At 34.0% G+C, this 25793-nt stretch overlaps 2 protein-coding genes across 2 annotated transcripts; one reads left to right on the forward strand and one right to left on the reverse strand.

Annotated features, from left to right (window-relative positions):
* Positions 1 to 6191: 6191 nt before the first annotated feature.
* On the reverse strand, positions 6192 to 10734 carry RpL35A (ribosomal protein L35A). The gene is made up of 4 exons (XM_089714915.1): positions 10619 to 10734; positions 10178 to 10401; positions 7564 to 7794; positions 6192 to 6251 (listed from the first exon to the last, which is right to left on the reverse strand). The coding sequence occupies exons 2-4, from the start codon at positions 10397 to 10399 to the stop codon at positions 6228 to 6230; spliced, it is 477 nt and encodes a 158-aa protein (XP_089571041.1). The 5' UTR covers positions 10400 to 10401; positions 10619 to 10734; the 3' UTR covers positions 6192 to 6227.
* Positions 10735 to 13124: 2390 nt separating this feature from the next.
* P58IPK (dnaJ homolog subfamily C member P58IPK) lies at positions 13125 to 23895 on the forward strand. Its single transcript, XM_089714906.1, has 11 exons — positions 13125 to 13325; positions 13436 to 13549; positions 14687 to 14781; positions 15054 to 15158; positions 19584 to 19784; positions 20153 to 20278; positions 20804 to 21028; positions 21709 to 21826; positions 22699 to 22831; positions 23175 to 23304; positions 23747 to 23895. Exons 1-11 carry the CDS (start codon positions 13247 to 13249, stop codon positions 23891 to 23893), a joined length of 1473 nt encoding a protein of 490 aa, XP_089571032.1. The 5' UTR covers positions 13125 to 13246; the 3' UTR covers positions 23894 to 23895.
* Positions 23896 to 25793: the final 1898 nt, after the last annotated feature.

Consider the following 25793-nt stretch of genomic DNA (forward strand, 5'->3'; position numbering starts at 1 on the left):
CATTTTGCGATTCATTTATATATATATACTAGCGGTCCGCCCCGGCTTCGCCCGTGGTACATAATATTTACGTTTTCTCTACATAAAAACCATCCTCGTACTTCAAGGAATATAATAAAAAAAGAATGATCGAAATCGGTTCAGCCGTTCTCGAGTTATGCGCTTACCAACACATTTTGCGATTCATTTTTATATATAAGAATAAGATTATGTGAAAATAACCAGGAAGGTGAAAAACATATTTACGAAAACATAGTAACATAATATGGCTGTCGCTACAATAATTATATTTCAATTTTATCTTTTTATACCTAGTAGAACTGGCCGACGAATAAAAAAAATCGTATTAGAATAAATACAATAAATTACGGAACAAAAAAAGGATTGTAACTGAATTAGGTAGGTATGTTTGTTTCTGGGCGCACCGTTTTCGACGACGCGACGCGCGACGTAAGCGTATAGGTATAGGTACCTACTTTGCTAAAACAAACTAATAAAATAATTTGGAAAATCCAAAAGTGCACGCCTCATAATTTTTTTTTAATAAATATTTATTAATTATTATTTTTGTTTATTTAATAACAATTAAACCACATCGAATCAGACCCTGAAAAATGAAAGGGTTCTATTCCTGAGCATACTCAAGCGTAAGAGAAAAAAAAAGACTCGATTAGTAAAGTATTTCGGTCGCTATCGTGTTAACAAGAAAAAGGATCCGCACATACAGACACACGGACGTCCAAGACAGAACTTTTTTAAACTGTTTTTTAACTAGTTTAAATAACAAAAATGACATCAAAAATATCATGAACGTTAAAAATAGTGTTTTTTCTTAATATGTGTGTGTATGTATTATCTTACAAGTGCAATGTATGATAGATAAAGACATTTTAAGTTTGAAAAATCAGATGTTTTGCGCGAAGTGACAGTAGTACCCACCTCAACGCTTCGCTTATGAGGCGTGCAATTGTGTGTCTGTCTGAAAATTCGGAAAAGCATATTTTGCAAGTTTGTAATTACTTTGATAGTTTACCGATTTATAATAATTGTAATTGTAATTGTATAATATATAATTTGCAATGTGGTGAAATTTCATAAAAATCACGGGCCAATTTTTTGTTTTGAATCCCACCGAAAATATAATTGCGTTATTAGAATAATTAATTACTATACCTACCCACGATCAATTATTACAATATAGTCTCAAATGCATACTAGAGAAATATTGCAATTTGATTCAATTAAAATGCATAGCATACAAAAATAAATTCACAACACAAGAAATTCCGCGCGCAAATCATAGCGCGTGTCAATGAAATCAAGAATGTTTTATATCAAGCCGACGCGGACGACGACGCGACGCCGAACAAAAGTACCTACGACGGACGACCACGCTTCGAGTTGCCAAACAACATGAGTAATAAATTGTTTACAAAAAAAACAAGTTTTCCATTTTTCTGTATGAGTAGACAGAACTTCAAAACGCCACCTGCTACGGTTTATATTATGAACGATTGTTATAAAAATAAAAGTTATATTTGTTGGTGTAAACTATTTTATTGATCAATAATTTTGGAATTTAAAATTGTCAACATTGATTACAATAAAACGCAGTTTTATTTTATTACACTATTGTTTTTTTTATCAAAACATGTATTTGAAGTACCATATAATATTATGCTGATCCAAGCATTTTCACTCAAAACTTATATCACTAATGATTTGTAAAAGTAAATTATTTCAATATACATTTCATAACCAACATGTAAGAATAATTATTATTATTCCTACCTACAACAACAAACCTAAAACACTATTTACTATGGGAAAATAACCAGGAAGGTGAAAAACATATTATTATTTACGATTTCGACGCACTCGACTTTTAGTAAAATATAGTAGGTAAACATAATATTATGGTTTTGATTTTTGCTACTAATATAAGAAAACTGCGTGTTCAAACTACCTACTTGTTTGTCTGTCTGAAAATTCGGAAGTACTTTGGTAGTTTACCGATTTATAATAATATTGTATATATCGTTGTTTAAAAAATATTCAAACACAATAAAATATGATATACTGATTTATCACTGGTTTCAGTGATGAACTGATGAGTCAATTATAGCCACTATACTTTCGTCATACGTGTGTATGATTGATGTGATTTGCAACGTGGTGATATTTCAGAAAAATCACGGGTCAAATTGTCCCACCGAAAATATAACTGCGTTATAAGAATAACTATACCTACGATAAATTATACATAATACAATATAGTCTCAAATGCATACTAGTGAAATATTTTATTTGAATCAATAAAATAAAAAAATAAATAAAAAATAATAATAATACAAAAATAAATTCACAACACAAGAAAATCCGCGCGCAAATCATAGCGCGTGACAATGAAATCAAGAACTTTCGAGCCGACGCGGACGACGAAGGAGCCTAACAAAAGTACCTACAATCATAGGCGGCTCGTGACAAAATTGTATGGCCGTGTTCACTTGAAATAAAACAACGAAAATAGGTACCTACAATAGCGTTAGCAGTACAAAAAAAATGAGCACCACATTATAAATGTCTATTTATACACTAAAAATTATAGAGTATTTCAAAACGAATTCAATTATTATTTAGCAATAATTAGAAAATCCCCGAATTTGCATTCGTGATCGTATTCATAGTGTTTGTCTACACTAATATTATAAAGAGGAAAACTTTGTTTGTTTGTTTGATTGTAATGAATAGGCTCATAAACTACTGGACATTTTACCAATGTTTGCAAGTTTGTGATTACTTTGATAGTTTACCGATTTATAATAATTGTATACTTATATCATTGTTTAAAAATATTCAAACACAATATGATATAGGTACTGATTTATCACTGGTTTCAGTGATGAACTGATGAGTCAATGTTAGCCACAATACTAATCACTTTCGTCATACATGTGTATGAACTATGATTGATGTGATTTGCAATGTGGTGAAATTTCATAAAAATCACGGGCCAATTTTTTGTTTTGAATCCCACCGAAAATACATATATTACTAATTGCGTTATTAGAATAATTAATTACTATACCCACGATCAATTATTACAATTTACAATATAGTCTCAAATGCATACTAGAGAAACATTGCAATTTGAATCAATTAAAATGCATAGCATACAAAAATAAATTCACAACACAAGAAATTCCGCGCGCAAATCATAGCGCGTGTCAAATGAAATCAAGAATGTAATTTTATATCAAGCCGACGAGCGACGACGCCGAACTAAAGTACCTACAGTACCATTTACCTTCAGTGTACAATACAGTTTACAGACCTACGACGGACGAACAATAATGAGTAATAAATAAAAAAAAAACATAGTTTCTAAGGTCATTAGTTTTATTTTATTTTATTGTTATTTTCTTTGAACGATTGGAAATGAAATTACTCAATTTTTACACAGAACTTTGATTTATTAGAATTATGCTCATTATGCATAAGATAACGAACGCGAATGCACGACATCTAGCGCGTCAATGTCTAAACATCGCCTTTCGTTTAGACATTGACGCGCTAGATCTGTAATAAGTATATAGTCTATGCGCTAGATGTCGTGCTTTATGTCGTGTTTCGCTTGGCAAAAGTCACGCACACTACTGTAGAAGTGTCAAATTTTTCCGGTATTTTACTGTTGTTTTTCTAAGTAAATATTGTAAGTTATTGATTAAAAAGGTCGAACGCGCACACATTTCATTATAGAGAAGTGATAAAATGATTAGTTTTAAAGAAATAGTGTCTGTGTTAAGTGTTTAGAGGTAATCAAAAATGTATGGAGGGACGGTCGGAACATCAACCTTAATAAAGCGATTAAACATCATTATTTATGCAATGATTGTTCAAAACATTACCAAATACGCAGTACCTAAATCATTCAATATTGGCAGTTGCGTGTGTTGATATGATTTTAATGCACGCATATGATTGACCTTACAACAACCTTACCTACAAACATGCAGATGCCAATTGCACTAATGCAGATAATGCAACTGTTTAGATTATCTAGTATGTAAATTCATTTTGCAGTATTAGTAGAAATGTATGCATGTTAACTGTCTAGTGTTTGTTTTTACGTTTTCCCGCATAGACTGCAAAACAGAAGGTTGTCGAGACCTTAAGATATAATGAGTAACGGTCAATTGAATCTTGATGTTGTTTAAGTATATGGTGTTAAAAAATCAATGCCAGATTCCATTGAACAAACAGAACCACGGCTATCGTTTACATCTGGAACAATAATCACAGCAGTCTATTATGTTGTTTAATGCCTCAGCGGGGTAACAAAGCCAGTGATCGATACTACAACCGTGTCACGGTTGGCGACCCACTTTCCTTTTACCCTGGATGTAAGGCATGGGCAATAAATACTTAAATATTTTCATAAATACCATTCGATGTGGTCACGGTCAGTCGGCATGCAATCGGAAACATATTTCTCTGAACGAGGTACAATTAAATTGGGTCACTAATCATTCAAGGCTCTAAACGTTATTAATAATGGACCATTAATATACCTACTGTTATACGCAGACTGACGCAGACCCATGCCTACATGCATGCATGTTTCCACCATTCCACCTTATAATATGTTTCGCCTTGATTCGCTAGAGTCTAGACTAAGACAACTTAAAAAACCGTCAAAAATAGATTTGTAAAGAACAGCGAAAAAAATATAACTTTGAAACTGAATTATATTTCAGTTTCCAGATTTAGGATTTACCCATTTCATTTCTAGTTTATGAAAAGACTCTTTCCTTGTCATAAAATAATATCTTAATAGTACATATTTTAATATTCGCTTTTGTGTTTCAAAGGTTCTCAAGAAGGCAAAATTCTGATTGCATTATTAAGTACCGAGTAGCAGCGCAAGCTGTAGCAAAATATTCTTAAAATGAATTCTCAAAGACGGCGCCGGCACTCAATCTAAACCGCGATAAGACTGGACATGACTGATGATATCTAAACGTGGGGCAACACAAACACTGTTAGACCTCTAAACAAACCACGCAATTCCTTCTAACCGATAAGAACAGGTACTTTGGCCATTCATGTTCGTAATTTAAAATTTTATTTTACCTTGATAATTTATTTTAAAAAATCTATGCGGTATGGATCATACTTCCTGCTTATAACAGAACAACTTAGGAAAACAACACTAATCTAAACTTTTATAGCTACTGGCAATTCTAATCCTGTCACACACTAAAAAGTTATCGAGTTGTGCGTTTCTGATATAAATCTAAATTAATACCTTATTTATAATAACTTGCTGGTTTAGTTACTATTTTTGAGTAAATACTTTAGGAAAATAATTTTACGAATAATACGTTACATAGCTTAGGTAGGTACTTATCAAACAAATGACTTCGGATTACGATTCTGCGCTTAATGGCATAATAAATGAAATAACACCAATTTTGCTCAATCACTGGGAATCATCAGTATCTATTGTTGTAGGGGAAATACCAAATCCAGTTCACAAATTAGAATAAGTAGCTTGCATACCTAAATAGAAAAATAGAAAATTTATAGAATAATGCTGAAGATAAAATTAAGGAAGATAGAATCTAGTATAATTATTTTTCTTTTTAACTAAACCACATTCAAATTGACAACAAATTGGCTGCAGGTGGCTTGTATGGTATATAAAATACTAGCTTTCCGCCCGCGGCTTCGCCCACGTTTTCAGAGAAAAACCCGTTCCCGTAGGATTTCCGGGATAAAACCTATCCTATGGCCTTTCTCGGGTATCAAAATATATCTATACCAAATTTCATGCAAATTGGTTCAGTAGTTCAGGCGTGATTGAGTAACAGACAGACAGACAGAGTTACTTTCGCATTTATAATATTAGTATGGATTGACGGTCTTAACTTACTATATGTAATTAACGTGAGAAAGTAAAAAATATACTTGTTAAACAATTAATACTAATTTTATGCAGCAGACTTATTTTTATAAATTATTCATCATAACATTAAAATCATCCTTTATAATACTGTTTCATCTTATTAACAAATGAAGGTATATTTTTCTTATCCCGGATGTTCGACTTTCCTACCTATCAACAAAATGCTATTCATAATCAATTATTTCATGCTTAAAATTACGATTTCATTGAATAAAACAAAATATTTTGGATTTTATATTTTATTCTTACATTAAGGTGTTTAAATCCTTGATGGATACATCATCTGAAACAAAGAAAACATACAGTTAGTACATTTAAAACATCAAAAGAAAACTTTTAAAATATTGCAATAATATCAGTTGGATTTTATCCACATTCAATTCAGGTTTCAAATGTCTAAGCATCATTTAGAAGAATTGTATATTTAGTATGTACTATGTTATATAGAGAAAATCCTTATTCATATGAAATTTTTCATTAAGCTAACTATTGGACTAGTAAAGATAATTATTCTAACACTGAATAATGAATATATACTGTAAATTTGGATTTATTACTGAAATAGTGGCTAGATTTTGGCACTGGTTCAAATGAAAGTTAAATATCTAAGATGTGTCTATTTCCACAAATCAGTCTCTAGGGAATGATGTTTGATATTAACCAACAAAATTGATTTGTATTTAAGCCACTTCAATATTATTGGGTTGTCTGTCAGAAATTGCTTAAAGCATTAAGACAACCCCCTTTTAGAATGCAATAAATATTAAATTTTCACTGCTTACATAAATTAATATCCACATATCACTTATAAAGTATCTATACAATATGTTATTGATACAATATAACCTCCTCCTTTTTTTTGAAGTCAAACAAAAATTTAAACAAACAATACTGCTGATTTAATAAATTCATTCCCTATGACCTGTTCTCTAAATCTTATCTGAATGTTATACCTAAATTAATTAAGGCATTGACTTTATTTTAGAAAATATAGTAGCTCAATTCCATTCAGAAAGCAGCAAGTAATATAACATACATATTATACATAGACCTCATAGTGAAGTCCCATGTCCCCTAGTGGGGTAAGGGGCAGATGCATTATACATCTGTTTCACTGATCGATTTTCTTTAGGGACAAGTAGGTGATCAGCCTTCTGTGTCCTGCCAGACCGAGACATTTTTTTTTTTTCGTCTCCACCGGGAATCAAACCCAGAACCCCTCGGTGCTACGCTCACGCGTCAACCACTATACCAAGGAGGCGGTCGAGACCTCATAGTGAACTTATTTAAAGTATATAAAAAAGCTAGATACGTTACCCGCTCTCTATTTTGGCAAGAAAAAACTCAGCTAAGTGCCAGAGTTTCACTTAGTCACGCACCATTCAGCATTGTGGCTGGACATTCTTTTTATATTTTAATCGGCAGTTGTTATTATGAAGTACATGAGTGAGACATGTATTATGTCTCGTGCGTGAGAGTGAAAGAAGAGAGAACAACTGTATTGGTGATAATGCGTTAGTAAGTACTGTTTTTTAGTGCAATAATGTTGGCGTATGCCGCGTCTACTAGTATAATAGGTCATTGATTAAACTCACCACACGTATCCTATGTCCCATAGCTTGCGCGGGCAGGTTGGACTTGAAGCGAGCTCGCACACTGCCCGAGTTGCCGTGCAGGCGCGTCACCTTGCCCCAGATAGCACGCAGCTTCGTTTTGATGCCGCGGGGACCTCCGCGGATGGGGGTGCGCTTCTTCGCCTTGTACACATACACGCACTTCTTACCTGCGTAGAAGATCGCATCGTCCCGCGAACGGGCACCTTCAATCTGGAAATTGGCATGGTTGAATGTAGTTTTGTATGTTTTTGGGATTATTTTATGTAATGGGAGGGTAATCAGTAAGATTTTGTCCACATTGGTGTTCAGGTTTCAAATGTCTAAGCATCATTTAGGGCTTGTTAGTTTTAATATTGTTGGTAATGTAACAAAAAGTAATTTACTCAATTTGGTTTTTAATAATAATAATTTATTCATTTATTCAAGCAACCAGGACTCGTTATGTTAGTAAAAATAATACAATTTATATTTTTGTAACTGGAATAATAATATGTTGATATTTTATAACAACAAAACAAATTAAATTCAAATTTCAAAAAACAATACAGAATTAATAAATAAACTTTCCAGGATTTATGTATAGGAATATTGCTATACATCTTAATTCAGACAATCATGTAATCACTCACTCACTATTATTGTCTAAACTTAACTTAAGCAACATAACTTGTTTTGAAAGTGATAATACAGAAATAATGAAATATTTTAGCCTGTTTTAGTTCAACATCGAAAGATTTACATGAACCATTTATTATTGTACCTAGTAATGGTTATCATAAGTAGAACTTTGCAATGTTACTTGGCAGAATTGCGTTATAAGCTACAAATGAAGTTTAATCATAGACTGCTGTTATTTTTATGTATTTTTTATTTATTAAATAATTTAAAACAAGTGATACTTATGAAGTGAGTTTACTTACTTAATAATTAAAATTTAATAATAGTCTTAAAGCTAATAATCCAAGAAATGACCCCAAAAGCGTGCGGAGATTGAGTATAAGCACAAAGTTTATTTTTTAATTAATTATTATTAGACAAACACTAAACAATAACTAAACTAATGCAATGGCAGACTAAATGCTATAAAGTTAATCAATAGTGGTTTAAAGAACAATTGCTAAATATCTCATGATCTATATCAATTTGAGGTTATAATTGGTATTTCTTTAGAAATTTGCGGCACGAATTAAGGGGGGGGAGGGGAGGGAAAGGGAGGGGGGAGGTAAGAGGAGACCCCCTATAAAGTGGGGGGGTGAGGAAACCCCCCCTTCTATTTTTTTTTAATTTTTTTGAGATTATATTTATACTAGCTTACCGCCCGCGGCTTCGCCCGCTTTGACTTAAACCTAATAAATTATATACTAAAACCTTCCTCTTGAATCACTCTATCTATTAAAAAAAACCGCATCAAAATCCGTTGCGTAGTTTGAAAGATTTAAGCATACAAAGGGACATAGGGATAGAGAAAGTGACTTTGTTTTAAGTATACTATGTAGTGATGAAGTTAGAAATATAACGAAGATTATGGGCTTTCTTGACTGCTCCGGCGCTGCAGAACGTGGCGCTTGCCCCCGTGTACCTCGTTGCAGGCATGAGTCTTCACTCGCCTTCGTAGCTTCGGCTTTTTGGTCCAGCCTCAGCCACTCTGGCTCGCTTGACTCTGCCTGCTCCTCAGCACACGCGGGCGCCACGCTCCTCCGCGCCTCCGACTTTTTAAATACACTCTAGTGTATGACAGACAAGTACTACGTGGAATCGGGGTGGACAGATTCGGTTCTGTGATTAACAATTTGTGTGCAATATACTTACATACAATAAAAACATTTTTTTTAAATAATTATTTTTCAAATCTTGTATACATGTTTGATACAATTTACAATGGCAATGAATGGATCCATTTTATTTATTTCCACCCATCGTCTCCACATATTCTATAATATTATCACCGAAGTTTGCTGGGTGGTTATAGTTATCTTTTTTAAAAAATCTTTTTACACCATGCCACTGGGACTCAAATGGGTCAGAGGCAACAAATGGGTTGTCTGGGTCTGAGTGATTAACTTTTTTATGAACATACCCATATTGCCCCAAACAATCATATGCTCGCCAATAACCCGTATGAATTGTTGTCCCCTCAGCAACATGTTTTTGAATGAACTATGGTTTTTAATATGTACATTAAGACATTTGTTATCTCTTTCAAACACAATTCTTGTAGTTTTGTCAATGTAACTCAAACAATTTTGAACATAATCTCAAAAATTAAAAAAAAAAATTCTCTGTAATTACACGTTTCCGCACGAAAAGCCGCTAATGTATGTTTCGGGGCATCATTATCGATCGATAAAAATTAAAATCGCGCCGAAATTCGTGCCGCACGTTTCTAAAGTCAACCCTTATAATTATACATAATATTTGAATTTGAATAATCCTGTAACTTCATAAGCTTCCAATATCCTAGAGAGGTACTGTTAAAGATCTATTCTAACCTATACTTCACAGAAATTTTACTTTATTTTCCATAATAAAACGTTCATAACCCATAATGTTTTTGTTTAATTTTATAAGATCTGTGAAGGACTCATAAACATACCTTTAATAGTGCGGTATTCTCGTGTTGGTTTCTAAGACCACGTTTGTATCCAGTGAACACAGCCTTAGCATACAGTCTGCCGTGACGAGGTTTGGAGGCCTTGCGTACAGGCTTCTGGGATTCTACTGGAGGCGCTGGCGCGGCATCTTTTGGGGCCTTCTCTTTTGGGGCCTTGGTTTTAGGCGCTTTGGCCTTTGGTGCTGTGGACGGCGCGTCAGCCATTCCTTAAAAATATGAACACCTAAATAAGTACACTGACAGTTGCGATAGGTTATGTTGACATCCCAACTTTTAATCTTAATTTATCTTTTTATCTTATATCAATCGTCTGTAATAATAGGATCACAGAAACTGAAATAGGATTGATCTATTCAAATCAAGCTATATTTTTCGATACAATATCTATTTTATTTCAAAATTCACAAATATTTTAACACTAACCGGACACTTGTTTTTGAAGTGAAAGAAAGAAGATGTTGCCAGTTTTTAATATTTGTCTATTTTAGTAGGAAGGCACGTTTGACAAACTACCATATTCACCGATAAAACCCGAGGATAAAACTTTTTTCTATAGTGCAGAGCTTTTGTTTTTAATTTTTAAAAATCGATTTCGAGGCGGTCGAGGCGGAATTCTCTCTTTCTTAAATAGCAATTCCCGATTCCAGTGAGGACGGATAGAATACTATTCATTTTGATTGCATTGTTTAATATTTATTATTTTGCAAGTAACATGGATGATACCAATAGTCCAGTTATAAACTATTCAAGCAATAATAAAAAAAATTGAATGATCTGTTTCGTTCAAAATGTTTAAAGACACAAAATCAGTATCTTGATGAGATTTCTTCTATGACCGGTTTAATTAAATTAATGTTTCTTCTTATTATCAGTATGTGTTTTAATAATCAGAAACAAAAAATTTTGAAGCCTGAAAATCTCTTTGGAGTTTTCTATTAGCGCATCTTTTGTTGAATCACTTATTTTCTTAGTGAATGTGTGGAAATAGTTTTTCGCGATTTCTGACTTTTCTAGTACTCATACCTCAGTTGGTCTTTTAGAGTGTTTTGATCCCCATGAGAAACTGGATCGATTAGCATCAAAAAAAATTTTTTTAAAAACTGCCGATTTCCTTGCTGACCGTACATTTTTTCAAATATCTGTGAATGCAGATTAAAATTTCTCAAGAATTTAAGGATAGTCTCCTAAGAACGTTTTCATGTAGCTACAACGGTTAAGGTACCTGCCCTTCATGCCCCATCTTAACCTTCCACCCTGTATATTACATAAAACAATATTATAAAGATGAAGAGTTTGTTGTTTTTTTTTGCTCGTAAGAGAAAATATTAATAAAAGTATTAAAACTATATTTCCAACCTAAGTTGCCATATGTTGATTTTTTAAATTTGCCGCCTTTTTCCAGTCTCATCTTTCGTTAGCCAGACAATAGTACCCGCGTTGGTGTAAGGCGTTGAAGTTTCACATCTGAGATATGTACTAGGAACACGCGCCTTTTATTTCTTTATAAATTTATATTTATAAAGCATTTGAATACTATAAAATTTAATATGAAATTCAGATTTTACACGAATATTTTGTGCAGTATAAACTAAGATTTGCTATTTCCGCACTGCGGAATAAAATTTTGATCAGTCGTGCAACGGCGCTTTTGAGAAAATCCATCCATTTAAACACGCTTTTATTAGCTACACGTCCTGAATGTTTGTACAATTATATGATATGTGACTGACTCCTTTAGACTCGATTTTGGTCTTATTTTGGCCCACTTTAAATCAAAGAGTACTATAATAATTGCTTTAAATGGACAGATTCAATTCAAACTTTGAATGTACACTTATCAAGGATTGATAAGTCGATAACTATACAATAATTTCATATAAAGAGGGTAAGTTCGTTTTTTATAGTGAAACTTCTTTATGCGCATTGAGAGTAAAATTTCAACGTCGTGTCATGGCAATATCTCAATCGTCACGTCATGGAGTAAGACGTCAGGTGACCGTCACGTCATAGAGTAAGGCGATGATTTTGGTTTCTCTTGAATCTCGCCAAAAAAGTTTCTTTCTCACATGGAAGTTACTTTTTTCACGTGTGCTCTGCGTAGGTATTACCTACGTACAATTCCGATTGCGGAATTTAATACCTACTCGAAATACCGCTTTATCATTGAAAAAAAACAATAATGTCTGATTCCAAACAATTTCATAACAGGTAAAATTGAGTCCTCGGTAGATAACACGCTGCAACGCGGGTCATTTGTGATACCATTCACATGTCACCAAATTGAATTCTCTAATTAATATTATTACGTGTTTGTTTATCGTTATGAATACCATAGCAGTAATTTGGGAACTTCCCAAGATTATGTTACAAAACAATGAACAGTTTCTTTAAAAAGTAAATTGCTTCACTTGAAAATTTTTTGTGAAGAAAAGTTAAAAAAATCGTAACTCGAAAAGTAGGAAAAATCAGTTAGCATACATGGCGAATATTTTGATTGCCCACGATGTGAGGATCCTAAAACCAACCGGTTTTGGACCAACCTATATACCTACTTGAATTTAAAGTTAATTTTTTTTTAAGATAAGGTGGAAGCAAGGGTGGAAGTATACGTAGTTTGGTTCTTCTATAATCTTTATTTTGTACCAAAATTGTATAAATTATCGATTATGGCAATAATCATTATGAGCGTTCCATTTTACTGTTCTTACGTTCCGTTCTGATTTTATTTTTATAAAAATAATTTTGATATAGTGTTTTTTTAAACAATTCATAAAAATAAAATAAGCTTGTTTTACAACTTTAAAAATAAAATTTACAGCCAAATTTTATCTTGGTAATAATAAATATGAAAGAAGAAGACAGCGTCCGTCTTTATTATCTGTTTATTTTCCGTCAGCGGTCAGTGTCTGATTTGGACCAATGAAATCAGACCACGAAAAGTTACGAACTACGAAGGAAAGATGGACTGTGGCTATGTCAAATAATTAGTGTTATTATTACAAGAATTGCTTTAATTTGTGTTAAGGTTGCTCTAATAATTTATACAAAATAATGGACATCTTAGTTAATATTAACTGGAACAAAATCACGCCATGTCTCGTTTTATTACTATCAGATTTAGTGTTAAAGTGTGAGTATGAAATAAATAGACTGTATTTTTAGTTATTTTTAAACTTCTTGGTTGTTTTTAAATACTTTGAATGAAACAGTGCAGTGTTTTTGACGGGAAATTGTTAATAGTTTCAGAGTGCACGTCGACACAAGCTGAAGTAAACAAACATTTGGAATTAGGACGAGATTTTCTAAGTCGTGGTCAGCTTTCTGACGCACTCACACATTATCATGCAGCTGTTGGTAAGTGTAACAGATAACAGTACCTATGCTCTAGAAATATTTAATTTGGTACCTTTAAAAAAATATAATTATTTTATCTCAGTACTTACATACTTTGTAATACCCAAGTTCTTATTTTGAAAATTCAAAATTTTACTCTTGCATGGCAATGAAAAGAAAATAGATTATTTTATTTTAAACTAGCGGTCCGCCCCGGCTTCGCCCGTGGTACATATTTACGTTTTCTCTACATAAGAACCATCCTCGTACTTCAAGGAATATAATAAAAAAAGAATTATCGAAATCGGTTCAGCCGTTCTCGAGTTATGCGCTTACCAACACATTTTGCGATTCATTTTTATATTTTAAATAGATTATCTCATGAAGCACATTATCATAAAACAATAAAATAAGTTTAATTTCTGTATACATAATTCATATTGCTGTATACTTTTTGTCTCCATCTTATCAGCCATAAATTCTTATCATATTTGTTCAATAGTATTCTTATTCCATATGGAAAATAAAAACTTATGATTATAATTATTATTTGCTTTTAGTTTTCATTTGTATATTGCTATAGTTCAAAAACTAGAAAATAAATGACACAAGTTAATTTTCAGTTATTTGTTTTTAAATAACATATTGAATGACAATCTTTTAATGATGTCATAGACTCAAAGAAATTACCCACATATTTTATGCAACTTCTGTACACCCACTCATAATAGTAATGTATTACAAATACTATTTAACATAATGATATATCAACTATATTGGAAAGTATATGTGCGAGTGGTGAAGGTCGTACATTGATTAGTTGTTGATGTATGCAAAAGTTTAATATTTTGGGTGAGAATGATTGCAGTAATAATATTATCTTCAAATTTTGAACATTAATTGCTCTGAAATATTTATTGAAACTGGATTTTTTTCAAACATAAATATAATATCCCACTTAATAAATTAAGATTGTATTATTATGAACATTTATGCTGAATATAAACAATTATTCTATTAAAGCAGTTGTAGCAGTAGAAACTTATAAGTGTGTTCAGAGTAGTAAAATCTTCCATAAATAATAATCAATCTCAAATGAATGTTGTAGAATCAGCAAAAAAGTAAAATGAATATAAAACAATTAATGTCTTGTTTCAGAGGGGGACCCACACAACTACCTCACATATTTTAAGCGCGGTACCGTCTATTATGCACTTGGTAAAGCCAAGTTTGCGTTACAAGACTTTACTAAGGTGAGACATCTTTGAAGTACTTACTTCTTTTTTGTTAGTTTGTAATTAAATTTATTTTCTAATCAAAACAAACTGTTATTTCTCTTTTTTCTCTAAAAAATATTTAAATAGAAGAAGTAAACTGTTTTGTAACACACAAACTATGCTGACGATTTTTAACTGACAATGTGCCTTTTTATGTTTATAAGTTCTTATATTTTATACATTCTATTTATTTTAATTATAAGCTGATAGAGTAAAAACAGAGATTTATAAAAAGGAAATGATTCCAGGTTTTAGAACTAAAGCCAGACTTCACTCAAGCGAGAGTGCATCGGGCGCAGGTATACCTCAAGTTGGCACAATATGTGCAAGCCAAAGATGACTTCCTACAGGTGGTATGTACAGCTTTTTTATTTAGGTTTATTTAAAAAAATATGTAGAATTTGGTTTAATGGCATTCAAATGTTATTAATCATCTCAATAGATGGCGCGCGCTGTGTCCCTTAGACACATAAAACTGAAAGAATAGAATAAATTTGATCGCTCTGGCGGGTCACGAGTGGCTGAGTTGGTCAGGCATCCGCCCCGGAATGGCGCGAAAGGATGCGGGTTCATGCAAAGTATTTTATTTATTTAGATAATGAAATGGAATAACACCCCTAAAACATATTTTTATCATTATTCAGTGTAATATTAGTATTAATACAACCTACAATTGATTATTTTTTTTTCATTGCACTATTTTTTCATCATAATAAAACTAAGTGTTTACAATGAAAATAGAATATACTAGCGACCCGCCCCGGCTTCGCACGGGTGAAATACACTACAGAAAAATTGTGAACGTTGTATATAATAACATAGCGGCCCGCTCCGGCTTCGCACGGGTATAAAATAGATAGCCCGGCTATCGGCCGGCCGGTACCGCCGCAAACGCTACGTCCCGCAATTTTTAAATCTGTAATATCTTCGAAAATATTCACTTAAATCATACGGTGTAAAGGGCCATATAGATCTATATTAAATGAACAATGTATTCAAGGTATTTAATTTGTTAAGGATTAATGCTGTATTGGTTAAAATCGCATCGAAAATTAGCCATTATTTGTCGTAAAAAGTAAATGACAAAAAAAAGTTATTGTGGGTTATCCATAAGAGATAGACATATACCATCGCGGACTTTTCTGTAGACCTTTTCAATTTGTATAATACTTAGTATATTATTTTGATAAAACTCGTAGGGTTCAGCCTGCGTTTGCAATGTAAGCGAAAAAAATGTAATTTTTTACGACATCTCATTAGAAACCTCAAAAATAACAGTACTTCTCCACTATTTAATGGATATTATTATACATATAAACTTTCCTCTTGAATCACTCTATCTATTAACCCGGCGTCATTGAGGTTGGGTCAAAATGACCCGGCTTGTTTATAATTTACAATATCTTTGTAATTACGTGCACGATTGTGCTGTTCTTTGTAGTAGCTGGAGCTAATAATGTACATTAAACGTTTTGGAAGTGAAATCCTTTCGACATCGGGTGTACTGGGAGATACACGCGTGTATTTTCGAAAAAGGTAAATATGACCCATCCTCACAATTGATGTAACAATTTCGCGCCATGGCTAAGTTATCGATTTTTACTGTTGTGTATGATTTCTTGGTGTCTGCAAACATTTATTTTGCTTGTTTCAGTGAATTTAATGTTTTTGTTTGTCCAACAGGTACTTATTATAAAATAGGTACTATAAACGGATAGAATAGAAAATATCACGTATCATGGCGGGTTTAGACTCTTGTTTGACTCAGACTTACCTTATTATGATGATGAAGTAGAAGAAGAGGATCATGTTAGAGTGCAGAGTGTGTTTCAAGCGGAGAAAAGCGAAAACCCGAATTCAATATCTTTTACAATAAAACTAAATATGGGGTTGACGTCGCTGATGATCTTTGCGCCTCATATGATGTGAGTCGTAACTCCAAAAGTTGGCCCCTGACAATTTTTATGCCATGTTGGACACACAGGAATTAATGCGCTTAAAATACGTCGCATAAATAAAAACAAACCAAACGATAAGCGACGTAATTTTTTGAAAAACTTAGGTCTTGCTCTGGTCTTAGAACATTTGAAAATTCGCCAGGAATTGATCGATAGCAATGACAAATGGGCAAAAGAATCAGAGAATTTATTGGTGGATCATCAGAGGAGCCACCTGCAATTCCCGCAAAAGATGTTAAGTGTGCGGTGTGCCCGGATAAAAAATAGTAAAAAAAAACATTTTTGTCAAGCTTGCCCTAAATTTATTTGTCCTGAACGCATTTTGGTTTTCTGTATTGATTTCATTTACAACGAAGATTCTAATTTGCTTTGTTAAAGTTTTTTTCTAATAAATTTAGACTTAAGTTTATAAAAATGCTATTTGTAACCAAAATTACTGGTTATTAGCGTAGTAATGACATGAAAACGTAAGAGGTCTATATTTTGTTCCTATTTTTATGAGTTGATGTCAAAGTTGATTAAAGTGAATAAAACGTTGGTTTATTATTATTATTATTTTATATTATCAAAACCAGAATACCTATAACCTATAATAATAACACAGAAAACTAATTTTCTTAAAAAGTTTAAAAATAACAACTATAAAATATATGGGTAATATTGACCCACCTCAACGTTCGCGTATCTGTTTTCTACCACAATGACGCCGGGTTAAAAAAAACCGCATCAAAATCCGTTGCGTAGTTTCAAAGATTTAAGCGTACAAAGGGACAGGGACAGGGAAAGCGACTTTGTTTTATACTATGTAGTGATTTTCCACTTATAATTTCAATAAACATTTTATTACATTACACTAATGTGTGAAATGTCATTCTCACCGTAACATAGATAACAACAAGTTGATACAGCTGTGAGCTGTGACCAATGTAACAATATTATATTAATTTGTTACATTTTTAGATAACACGCTTGTCAGCCATTTATATACAGTTTGATAAGTTTATTTGAGAGAAAAACTAAAGCAGGTTAATTTTAAATAATTTACTGTAATGAAGTTAATTAAGATTTTAAATGAGTTTTTCAATTTACGATAATTAAGGAATTCAAACATATCCATAATAAATACACTAATTATTAGTATGAAATATTGTTTATTTGCCTATTTGTTACCACTGAATGGATTCGGATGAATTACTTTTTGTAGGATTTGTGGAAACTGAATGAAGTCCTTTTTAGTGTGATATATATGTTTTAGTGTCAAAAGTGACTGACCAAAAAAATTTACTCTTTTATCCTGTGCTGTAATCTGTGGCCATCTTGCTTAGAACATAAAGCAGCATGTTGAACATATTAGTAATTGCAACAAATAAAATATAAAAAAATGTTGAGTTTTTATTAGCAAGAGCATTATTTGAATATTTTTTAACATTGGTGGCAAAATAGCTAGTCAATGAGCGACAAGAAACCTTCTTTTGTAAATGCGACGTGACTTTCATTCATGCGAATAAGGTTGAAATGAAATGAAATGAAATGAAAATTCTTTATTGCTTATAAATAAATACAAATGCAAAAGCACACAACACATAATATAAAGCAAGCAAAAGGCGGCCTTATCGCTAGGCAGCGATCTCTGCCAGGCAACCCTTAAAATATAGGAAAAACACAAAAGCAAAAAGTGGGTGAGCAAAAACAAGGCAATGCGAAAAAGGAAAACTAAATAAAATATTCTATTAAGACACATAATACGTTATATTTAAATACACTATCTAAACATATATAAATAAAAATAAAATATATATATATATATATATAGATATAAACAATATATATAATATATATTATAAATATATATAATAAAAAATACATAAAAAATAAATAAATATCATGATAAAGTACATCAAATAAAATAATTACATAGGTTAATATATTTATAATATAGGTATACTGTATATGTCATAATTATACGTACATATAGGTATAAATATAAGCTGGACACATCTAGTTTAAGTAACAAAATTATATAACTAACGAGACAGCTAAATTAGAACTAAGAAAGAGACATGAAATGATGTTTTACTAAAATTTTAAAAGAATTTAAGTTTTGGGCTCGTCTGACATTTATGGGAAGAGAATTCCACAATTGAACTGCACGAACAGCAAATGAGTTGTGGAAGAACTTAGTATTATGGGCCGGCATAAAAAGCAAGAGATTAGTGGAGGAGCGAAGGTTATATTTTTTTGCTGTTTTTTGACCAGCTAGATCGTAATAATTTTTCAGGGTCACTTTTGTATAGTATTTTGCTCAGAGGTATTTTGTATCTAGTAATTATTATTGATTAAATATCATCAGCTATATTATTTCTGAGTGGCATAGACTGTATATTATTTTTGTTTATATCCTGGGTAAGGTTAAAGTTACACTACGGTTAAACCGCAGCGAATTTTAACCACATTATCCTATGAATGGAAATGGGAATGTCAAACTGATATAAGCGGTTGCACTGATGTCTTTTTGCAGAATTGTAAAGCGAGGAAAATTATAGCAATTGCGCCAAAATTTGTATCGCATAGTACCTATTAATAGTTATATTGAACGCACGCACAGTTTTTTAACCTATTGAGCCCCGAACGGCCCGATCGGTCCACGACACAATAGATTTTTTATTATGTCTGTGATTCCGGGGCCTGAGTTATTAACCGCAATGTGTGCTTCTCGGGCAGTGGTTTTCCATTTTAGGGAAATATCGTAATGCGTTCTTATTGTTAAGTCGGGAGGCCGGTGTAGTCGGGGATGAGTATCGAATTGAATTCCCTTTGCAGACGTATGAGGACCCATATAACGAGGACGCAGCGGTGCAGTACCACCGCATGGACGAGCTGGCGGAGGAGCTGCGGCTGGCGGAGGCCTACTACCGCGGGGCCGACGTGCGCAGCGCCGCCGAGCTCGCCACGCGCCTGCTGGAGGCTTCGCCCTGGTCCGCGCACCTGCGGCAGCTGAGGGCAGAGTGCTATATCGCGATGGTGAGCCCCTTTGATTGGTAGGATGTTGCTATGGCAACTGGGGTAGTAGTAGTTTGAGCGCGTTCGAACTTGTGGTGGAACTATAATGTACAGGGATGACTTTCAAGATGGTGCCGTAAGGCGCTACGTGTAGAGCATTTTTATATTTTATCAAAACCGAATGGTCCTTCGAGTCTACCGTACTTATTACTTTTCCATCGACATTCGAATTGATTTAGATTTCTTTATAAAACTTCATTGTCCCTTCAAATCGTGTTCATACATTTATGTTTTTTTTTTCAAATGACAGCCATTTCCATCTATTTTGAATAATTTAAAAAACCATTCACATTCTTTCTCTCCTATAACTTACATATGATATGTTGCAGAACGACCTGTTCTCCGCAGTGTCGGACATCAGGTCAGTAAACCGCCTGCAGCAGGACTCGACGGCGGGCTACCACCGCCTCGCCACGCTGCTCTACCAGCTCGGACATGTTAACGATGCGCTTAAGGTTCGTATATCACGATATTTTTTGGGTTTTAAGCTATTGCATAGCTTCTATCGCGGGCCTTGAGCGCGGGGACTGAATCGAGAAATTCCGTAACGAAAAACCTCACGCTCCCCACTCCGACGGGCACGGAGGTGTGGCTTGAAGGCATAGCATACTGCTTTACCGCGACAGTCCCCGAGTGACACACGTCTTTTTTATTGTGTATTTTTAATTATCTAAATGATAAGTCTCGTTAGAATTCGATGAAATTGATTAAGACTTAATTTAGTGGAGGAATGCGACAAGTTTTTACTAAATTATATAGATAATTATGTCTTTTAGCTTCCCCCGAGTGACTGGAAATATTATATAAATTCCACTTAAAATGAAAGCAATTAAATTGTAAAAAAATAATTTTGGTACTAATATTGGTGTCAAAGTGTAGATAAATATAAATCAACCAATCTGCTACACAATTTTTTACAAAAAATCCATTCAAATAGCCAACATACACACTTATTTAATACCTTAAAATACCACCCATAGGAGATCCGCGAGTGCCTCAAACTGGACCCAGAACACAAGCAATGCTTCCCACTTTACAAGAAACTCAAAAAAGTGGACAAACTAGTGGAGCAGTGTGAAAGTGCAAGTGCAAACGGGGACTTCGCGGGCTGCGTGCGAGCTGCCAACCAGCTGCTGAAGGCGGAGACTGAAGTGACCTTGGTTGTGTTTGAGGCCAGGAAGTGGCTGTGCACTTGTGCTAATAAGGTACGTGTTTGAGAAAAAAAATGTATGCGTGTACTAGAATACACACGTAAGAAGTGAAACTTCTTTATGACCTTAAAAATGTCACGAGTATGGCGTAACGCAAAAATGTCACGCGTACGGCGTAACGCAAAAATGTCATGCGTACGACGTAACGCAAAAATGTCACGCGTACGGCGTAACGCAAAAATGTCACGCGTACGGCGTAACGCAAAAATGTTACACTAAATTTTTGTCCAACCCCGATACAGAAGTTTCACTTCAAAAATTGAGAAAAAAAATTGTAACTTACGTTTTTTTGAAGTGAAAACTTCTTTAGCGGCGTTGAGCACTTTTTCTGTAATGGGTATAAAATCTTAAACTCGCGTCAGGACACGTGACCTGATCGAAAAAGCGTAAGACGGATACCATTCTAAAACACTAAATTCTACATGCAAGTGACGTCGTATTTGTTAACGCGGCGTAACTATGGCCACCCTGCATCGCCTTAATGCATATTGTATTTCTTCGAACGCAGATTGCAGCGTTGCATTTTTGTTTAGAGATAAGTTTATACTTTATAGTTTTAAGTTCTCATTCTGAATGTAGAGAGCACATATTAAAGACGTGTAAATTAAATCTTGTGTTTTTAAAAAACGTCCTTCGGTCCGTCGAAATTTGAGTAAATAATGAATATATTCCAGGACGAGCAGCACACAGAAGCGCTAGTGCACTGTAACGCGGCGCTCGCCATACAGCGGGACGCGCGGCTGTTGTGCGACAAGGCGGATGTGCTCATCGCGTTAGAGATGTATGAGGATGGTGAGTGATATACATATACAGTGCCACAAACTTAACTGACCCGGTGACAAAAACTGGAAATACTAAAACTACGAACTAAAATCGACATCAGCGACACCGTCACCGGGTCAGTTAAGTTTGTGGCACTATAATAGATATTTTAGTGATCATGTGATCATTGTTTAGTGTTCACGTCTCACTAGGAGGGAAATTTCTTATTTTAATTCTGAAATTATGTCATAAATTTTTACTTGTATTGTTACACTATGACTGCTCAGTTTTTTATGCTAGAGCTGAGCAATGAGATGACGATTATATTTACAGTAATAAATAAATAAAGCTTCTTATTTGATAGGAATAAAGAAAGGTTGGATGGTGAGAATCAATATTTAGTTGATTCATTAAATACGTATTTCCATATGTAACAAATGAAATGTATTAGCAACCGGTATGTCTTCATGTTGACCGCCTCCTTGGTACAGTGGTTGACGCGTGAACGTAGAACCGCCCTCGGTTCGGTGGGCCGAGGGCGGGGACGCTCACGCGTCTCCACCGTGAATAGAACCGAGGACCCCTGTCCTGGGTTCTATTCACGGTGGAGACGAAGAAAAAAAAAGGTCTCGGTCTGGCAGGGCACAGAAGGCTGATTACCTACTTGTCCCTAAAGAAAACCGATCAGTGAAACAGATGTATAATGCATCTGCCCCTTACCCCACTAGGGGACATGGGACTTCACTATGTCTTCATGAATATAATTTCGAACATTTGTAACCTTAATTGTACATAAATGTTGTCGTTTCATTATAGTTTTGTTACCTTTCGACACCAGCAGTGCCCAATATATTTTCCTTCGATCTCCAAACATGCTACAATAATTTAACTTGTATTTGCAGCGGCGCGCACGTTTAGAGAAGCGTTAGAGTTAGAGGAAGGTCTGCAGCGAGCTAAGGAGGGACTGAACAAAGCACAACGCATGCAGAAACTCGCCGAACAGCGGGACTATTATAAGATACTTGGTGTTAAACGGTAATATACACACATAATATGTGCTATTGTATGCTCGTAAATGTATAAGCATATCTATATTTGTGCATAATATTTTATCAACAAATAAAAACGATGCAAAGGAGTTGAATTTTAATAAGAAACAATTACATAATATTATTTTAGCATAATTCGTATGAAAATCTAAAAAAAAACTACTCGAACCAAGCATGAAGTTCGTGACACTAAGTGCTACAATAGTATTTTTATCCTCCTTTTTATAAAAGACGCATTTTAAAGGTACATATTTCCACACTGCACAGATACAGAAAAGCATAAGTAAAATCAATAATCTCCAAATAAATATAAGATATCATGCCACCAGGTCAGCGAGCAAGCAAGAGATCACGAAAGCGTACCGGAAAGCAGCACAAAAGTGGCATCCAGATAACTTCCACGGGGATGATAAGAAAGTTGCAGAGAAAAAGTTCATAGATATAGCCGCTGCTAAGGAGGTGAGTGGTTGCTATTGGTTACTTGTTTTGTGTATTTGATTTAGTATGAGTTATGTTACGAAAATTTTATAAAAATGCTTTTTACTTTCTCGACGCAATTTTATGGTTGGCAACGCACCATACTTACCATCCGGGTTTATATTATATATTTCCATAATATCCGCATTGCCGGTAGTTTGTGTGATCTGCGCGCAACTAGGCTTGTGCACACAATTAGGAAAGAGTTAGTTTATATTTTTACGTCGTTGTGTTAATTTTTTTTTACTAATATAATATGTAGACTTATTTATTATTTATAAATGTCCACTAGTCGTTAAATCTCTTAAAGTACTTTTTCAGTCAATCTCCATAAAGGAAAAGCATTTCAATTGAAAGTTGACGATTACCGTGTAGTTGTTTTTTATTAGAAATAACAATAACGTGTATGTATGTATGTGTGCAGGTGCTGACGGACCCCGAGAAGCGCGCGCAGTTCGACGCGGGCGTGGACCCGCTGGACCCCGAGGGGGGCCGCCAGCCCCCGCACCACAACCCCTTCCACCACTTCCAGCACGGCTCGCCCTTCCAGTTCAAGTTCCACTTCAACTGACCCCCCAACTCAAGTTCCACTTCATCTGGGGCCCATGCAGCTCAAGTTCCACTTTATCTGGGGACTATGCAGCATAAGTTCCACTTCATCTGGGGACTATGCAGCATAAGTTCCACTTCATCTGGGGACTATGCAGCATAAGTTCCACTTCATCTGGGGACTATGCAGCATAAGTTCCACTTCATCTGGGGACTATGCAGCATAAGTTCCACTTCATCTGGGGACTATGCAGCATAAGTTCCACTTCATCTGGGGACTATGCAGCATAAGTTCCACTTCATCTGGGGACTATGCAGCATAAGTTCCACTTCATCTGGGGACTATGCAGCATAAGTTCCACTTCATCTGGGGACTATGCAGCATAAGTTCCACTTCATCTGGGGACTATGCAGCATAAGTTCCACTTCATCTGGGGACTATGCAGCATAAGTTCCACTTCATCTGGGGACTATGCAGCATAAGTTCCACTTCATCTGGGGACTATGCAGCATAAGTTCCACTTCATCTGGGGACTATGCAGCATAAGTTCCACTTCATCTGGGGACTATGCAGCATAAGTTCCACTTCATCTGGGGACTATGCAGCATAAGTTCCACTTCATCTGGGGCCCATGCAGCATAAGTTCCACTTATACTGGTCCAGTTATTCAAGTTCCATTTCATATGAGGAGCATCGAGCACAAGTTCCACTTCAATTAAACATCAATCGGATCGAACAGGACATTACTATCGCGTTCAAATTCGAAAAAAAGCAAATTGCTTGTGATAACATCATATTGATGGTAATTAAATCACTTTTTGATATTATTAAATTGTACATAATTCGTTTATGTCAATATCATCATTTATTGTTGTTAATACTATCACTTTCTGATATCAATGCAATCACTTATCAATGTTTTTACCGTCGTTTTTGATGTTAATACGATCGACCGTCATGTTTACGTCAATACCATCATTTTTTATATTTATTGCCAACAAGAAAACAAATAAAAATCACAATCATCATCATTGTTGAAGGGAACCAAGAAGAATACTTAAATAAACAATGCAAGAAAAAACAATAGATTTAAATAGTAAAGTAATAGTCATATTTATACAAAACTTCGGAGATTTTGTAAGTCCTTAACGCTTTAAGCTCAAGCATAGGAAAATCATACAAAACGTAAATTTCCAATATCATAAATAATATAATAGTAAAAAATAAAACATCACTTGAATGCTTCAAAAAATCAGAAATCACTGTTTTTTTACTAATACGAGTTAAATGCTAACCATATTCATTTTGAATTTATCGCTCATTAAAATTATATAAATAAATTCGAGAAATACTAAGACAATAAAAAGTAACAAAAGTTACTTTAAATACATTATAATAGCTTCCATAAAGACGGTATATCTAGTCCACTACACCTGCTTCTAATTAATATATAGAATCTATTTTTTATATGTCTGTATGAAATTATTTGCAAGCCGAATATTATGTAAATTGTCATATAAATTATTTTAGGCGATATTTTTCAGCTTTTCAGAAGATTAAAATGATGAAATTATTGACAGATAATTAATAAGCAAAAACTGTATCGCCTAAAATAATTTGTGTCGCCAATTCTATAGAAAAAGGGTATATTTATTTATATCAATATAATATTATATTCAATCATTTCATAAAAAATATCCGTATATGTCAAAAAAGGAAAAACCTATAATGATAGTTTCTGATTTTAAGTTTTTCGCGCAATACATTCTCTTAGTACAAAAAAAAGGAAAATAATCATGCATTTTCATAACGCTTTTTGTGATTTATATTTTGTGTAACATTAACACTAATTTTTGAACTCTTCACGGAGCATAATTGGCGGCGCTTTTAACTGCCATTGTTGCCTTTACGAATTCTCCTT

Source organism: Colias philodice, chromosome 3 (assembly GCF_061535455.1).
Source record: "Colias philodice isolate Cphi_HAF_F1 chromosome 3, ilColPhil1 Martin Lab GWU primary, whole genome shotgun sequence".
NCBI classification, from domain to species: Eukaryota; Metazoa; Arthropoda; class Insecta; order Lepidoptera; family Pieridae; genus Colias; species Colias philodice.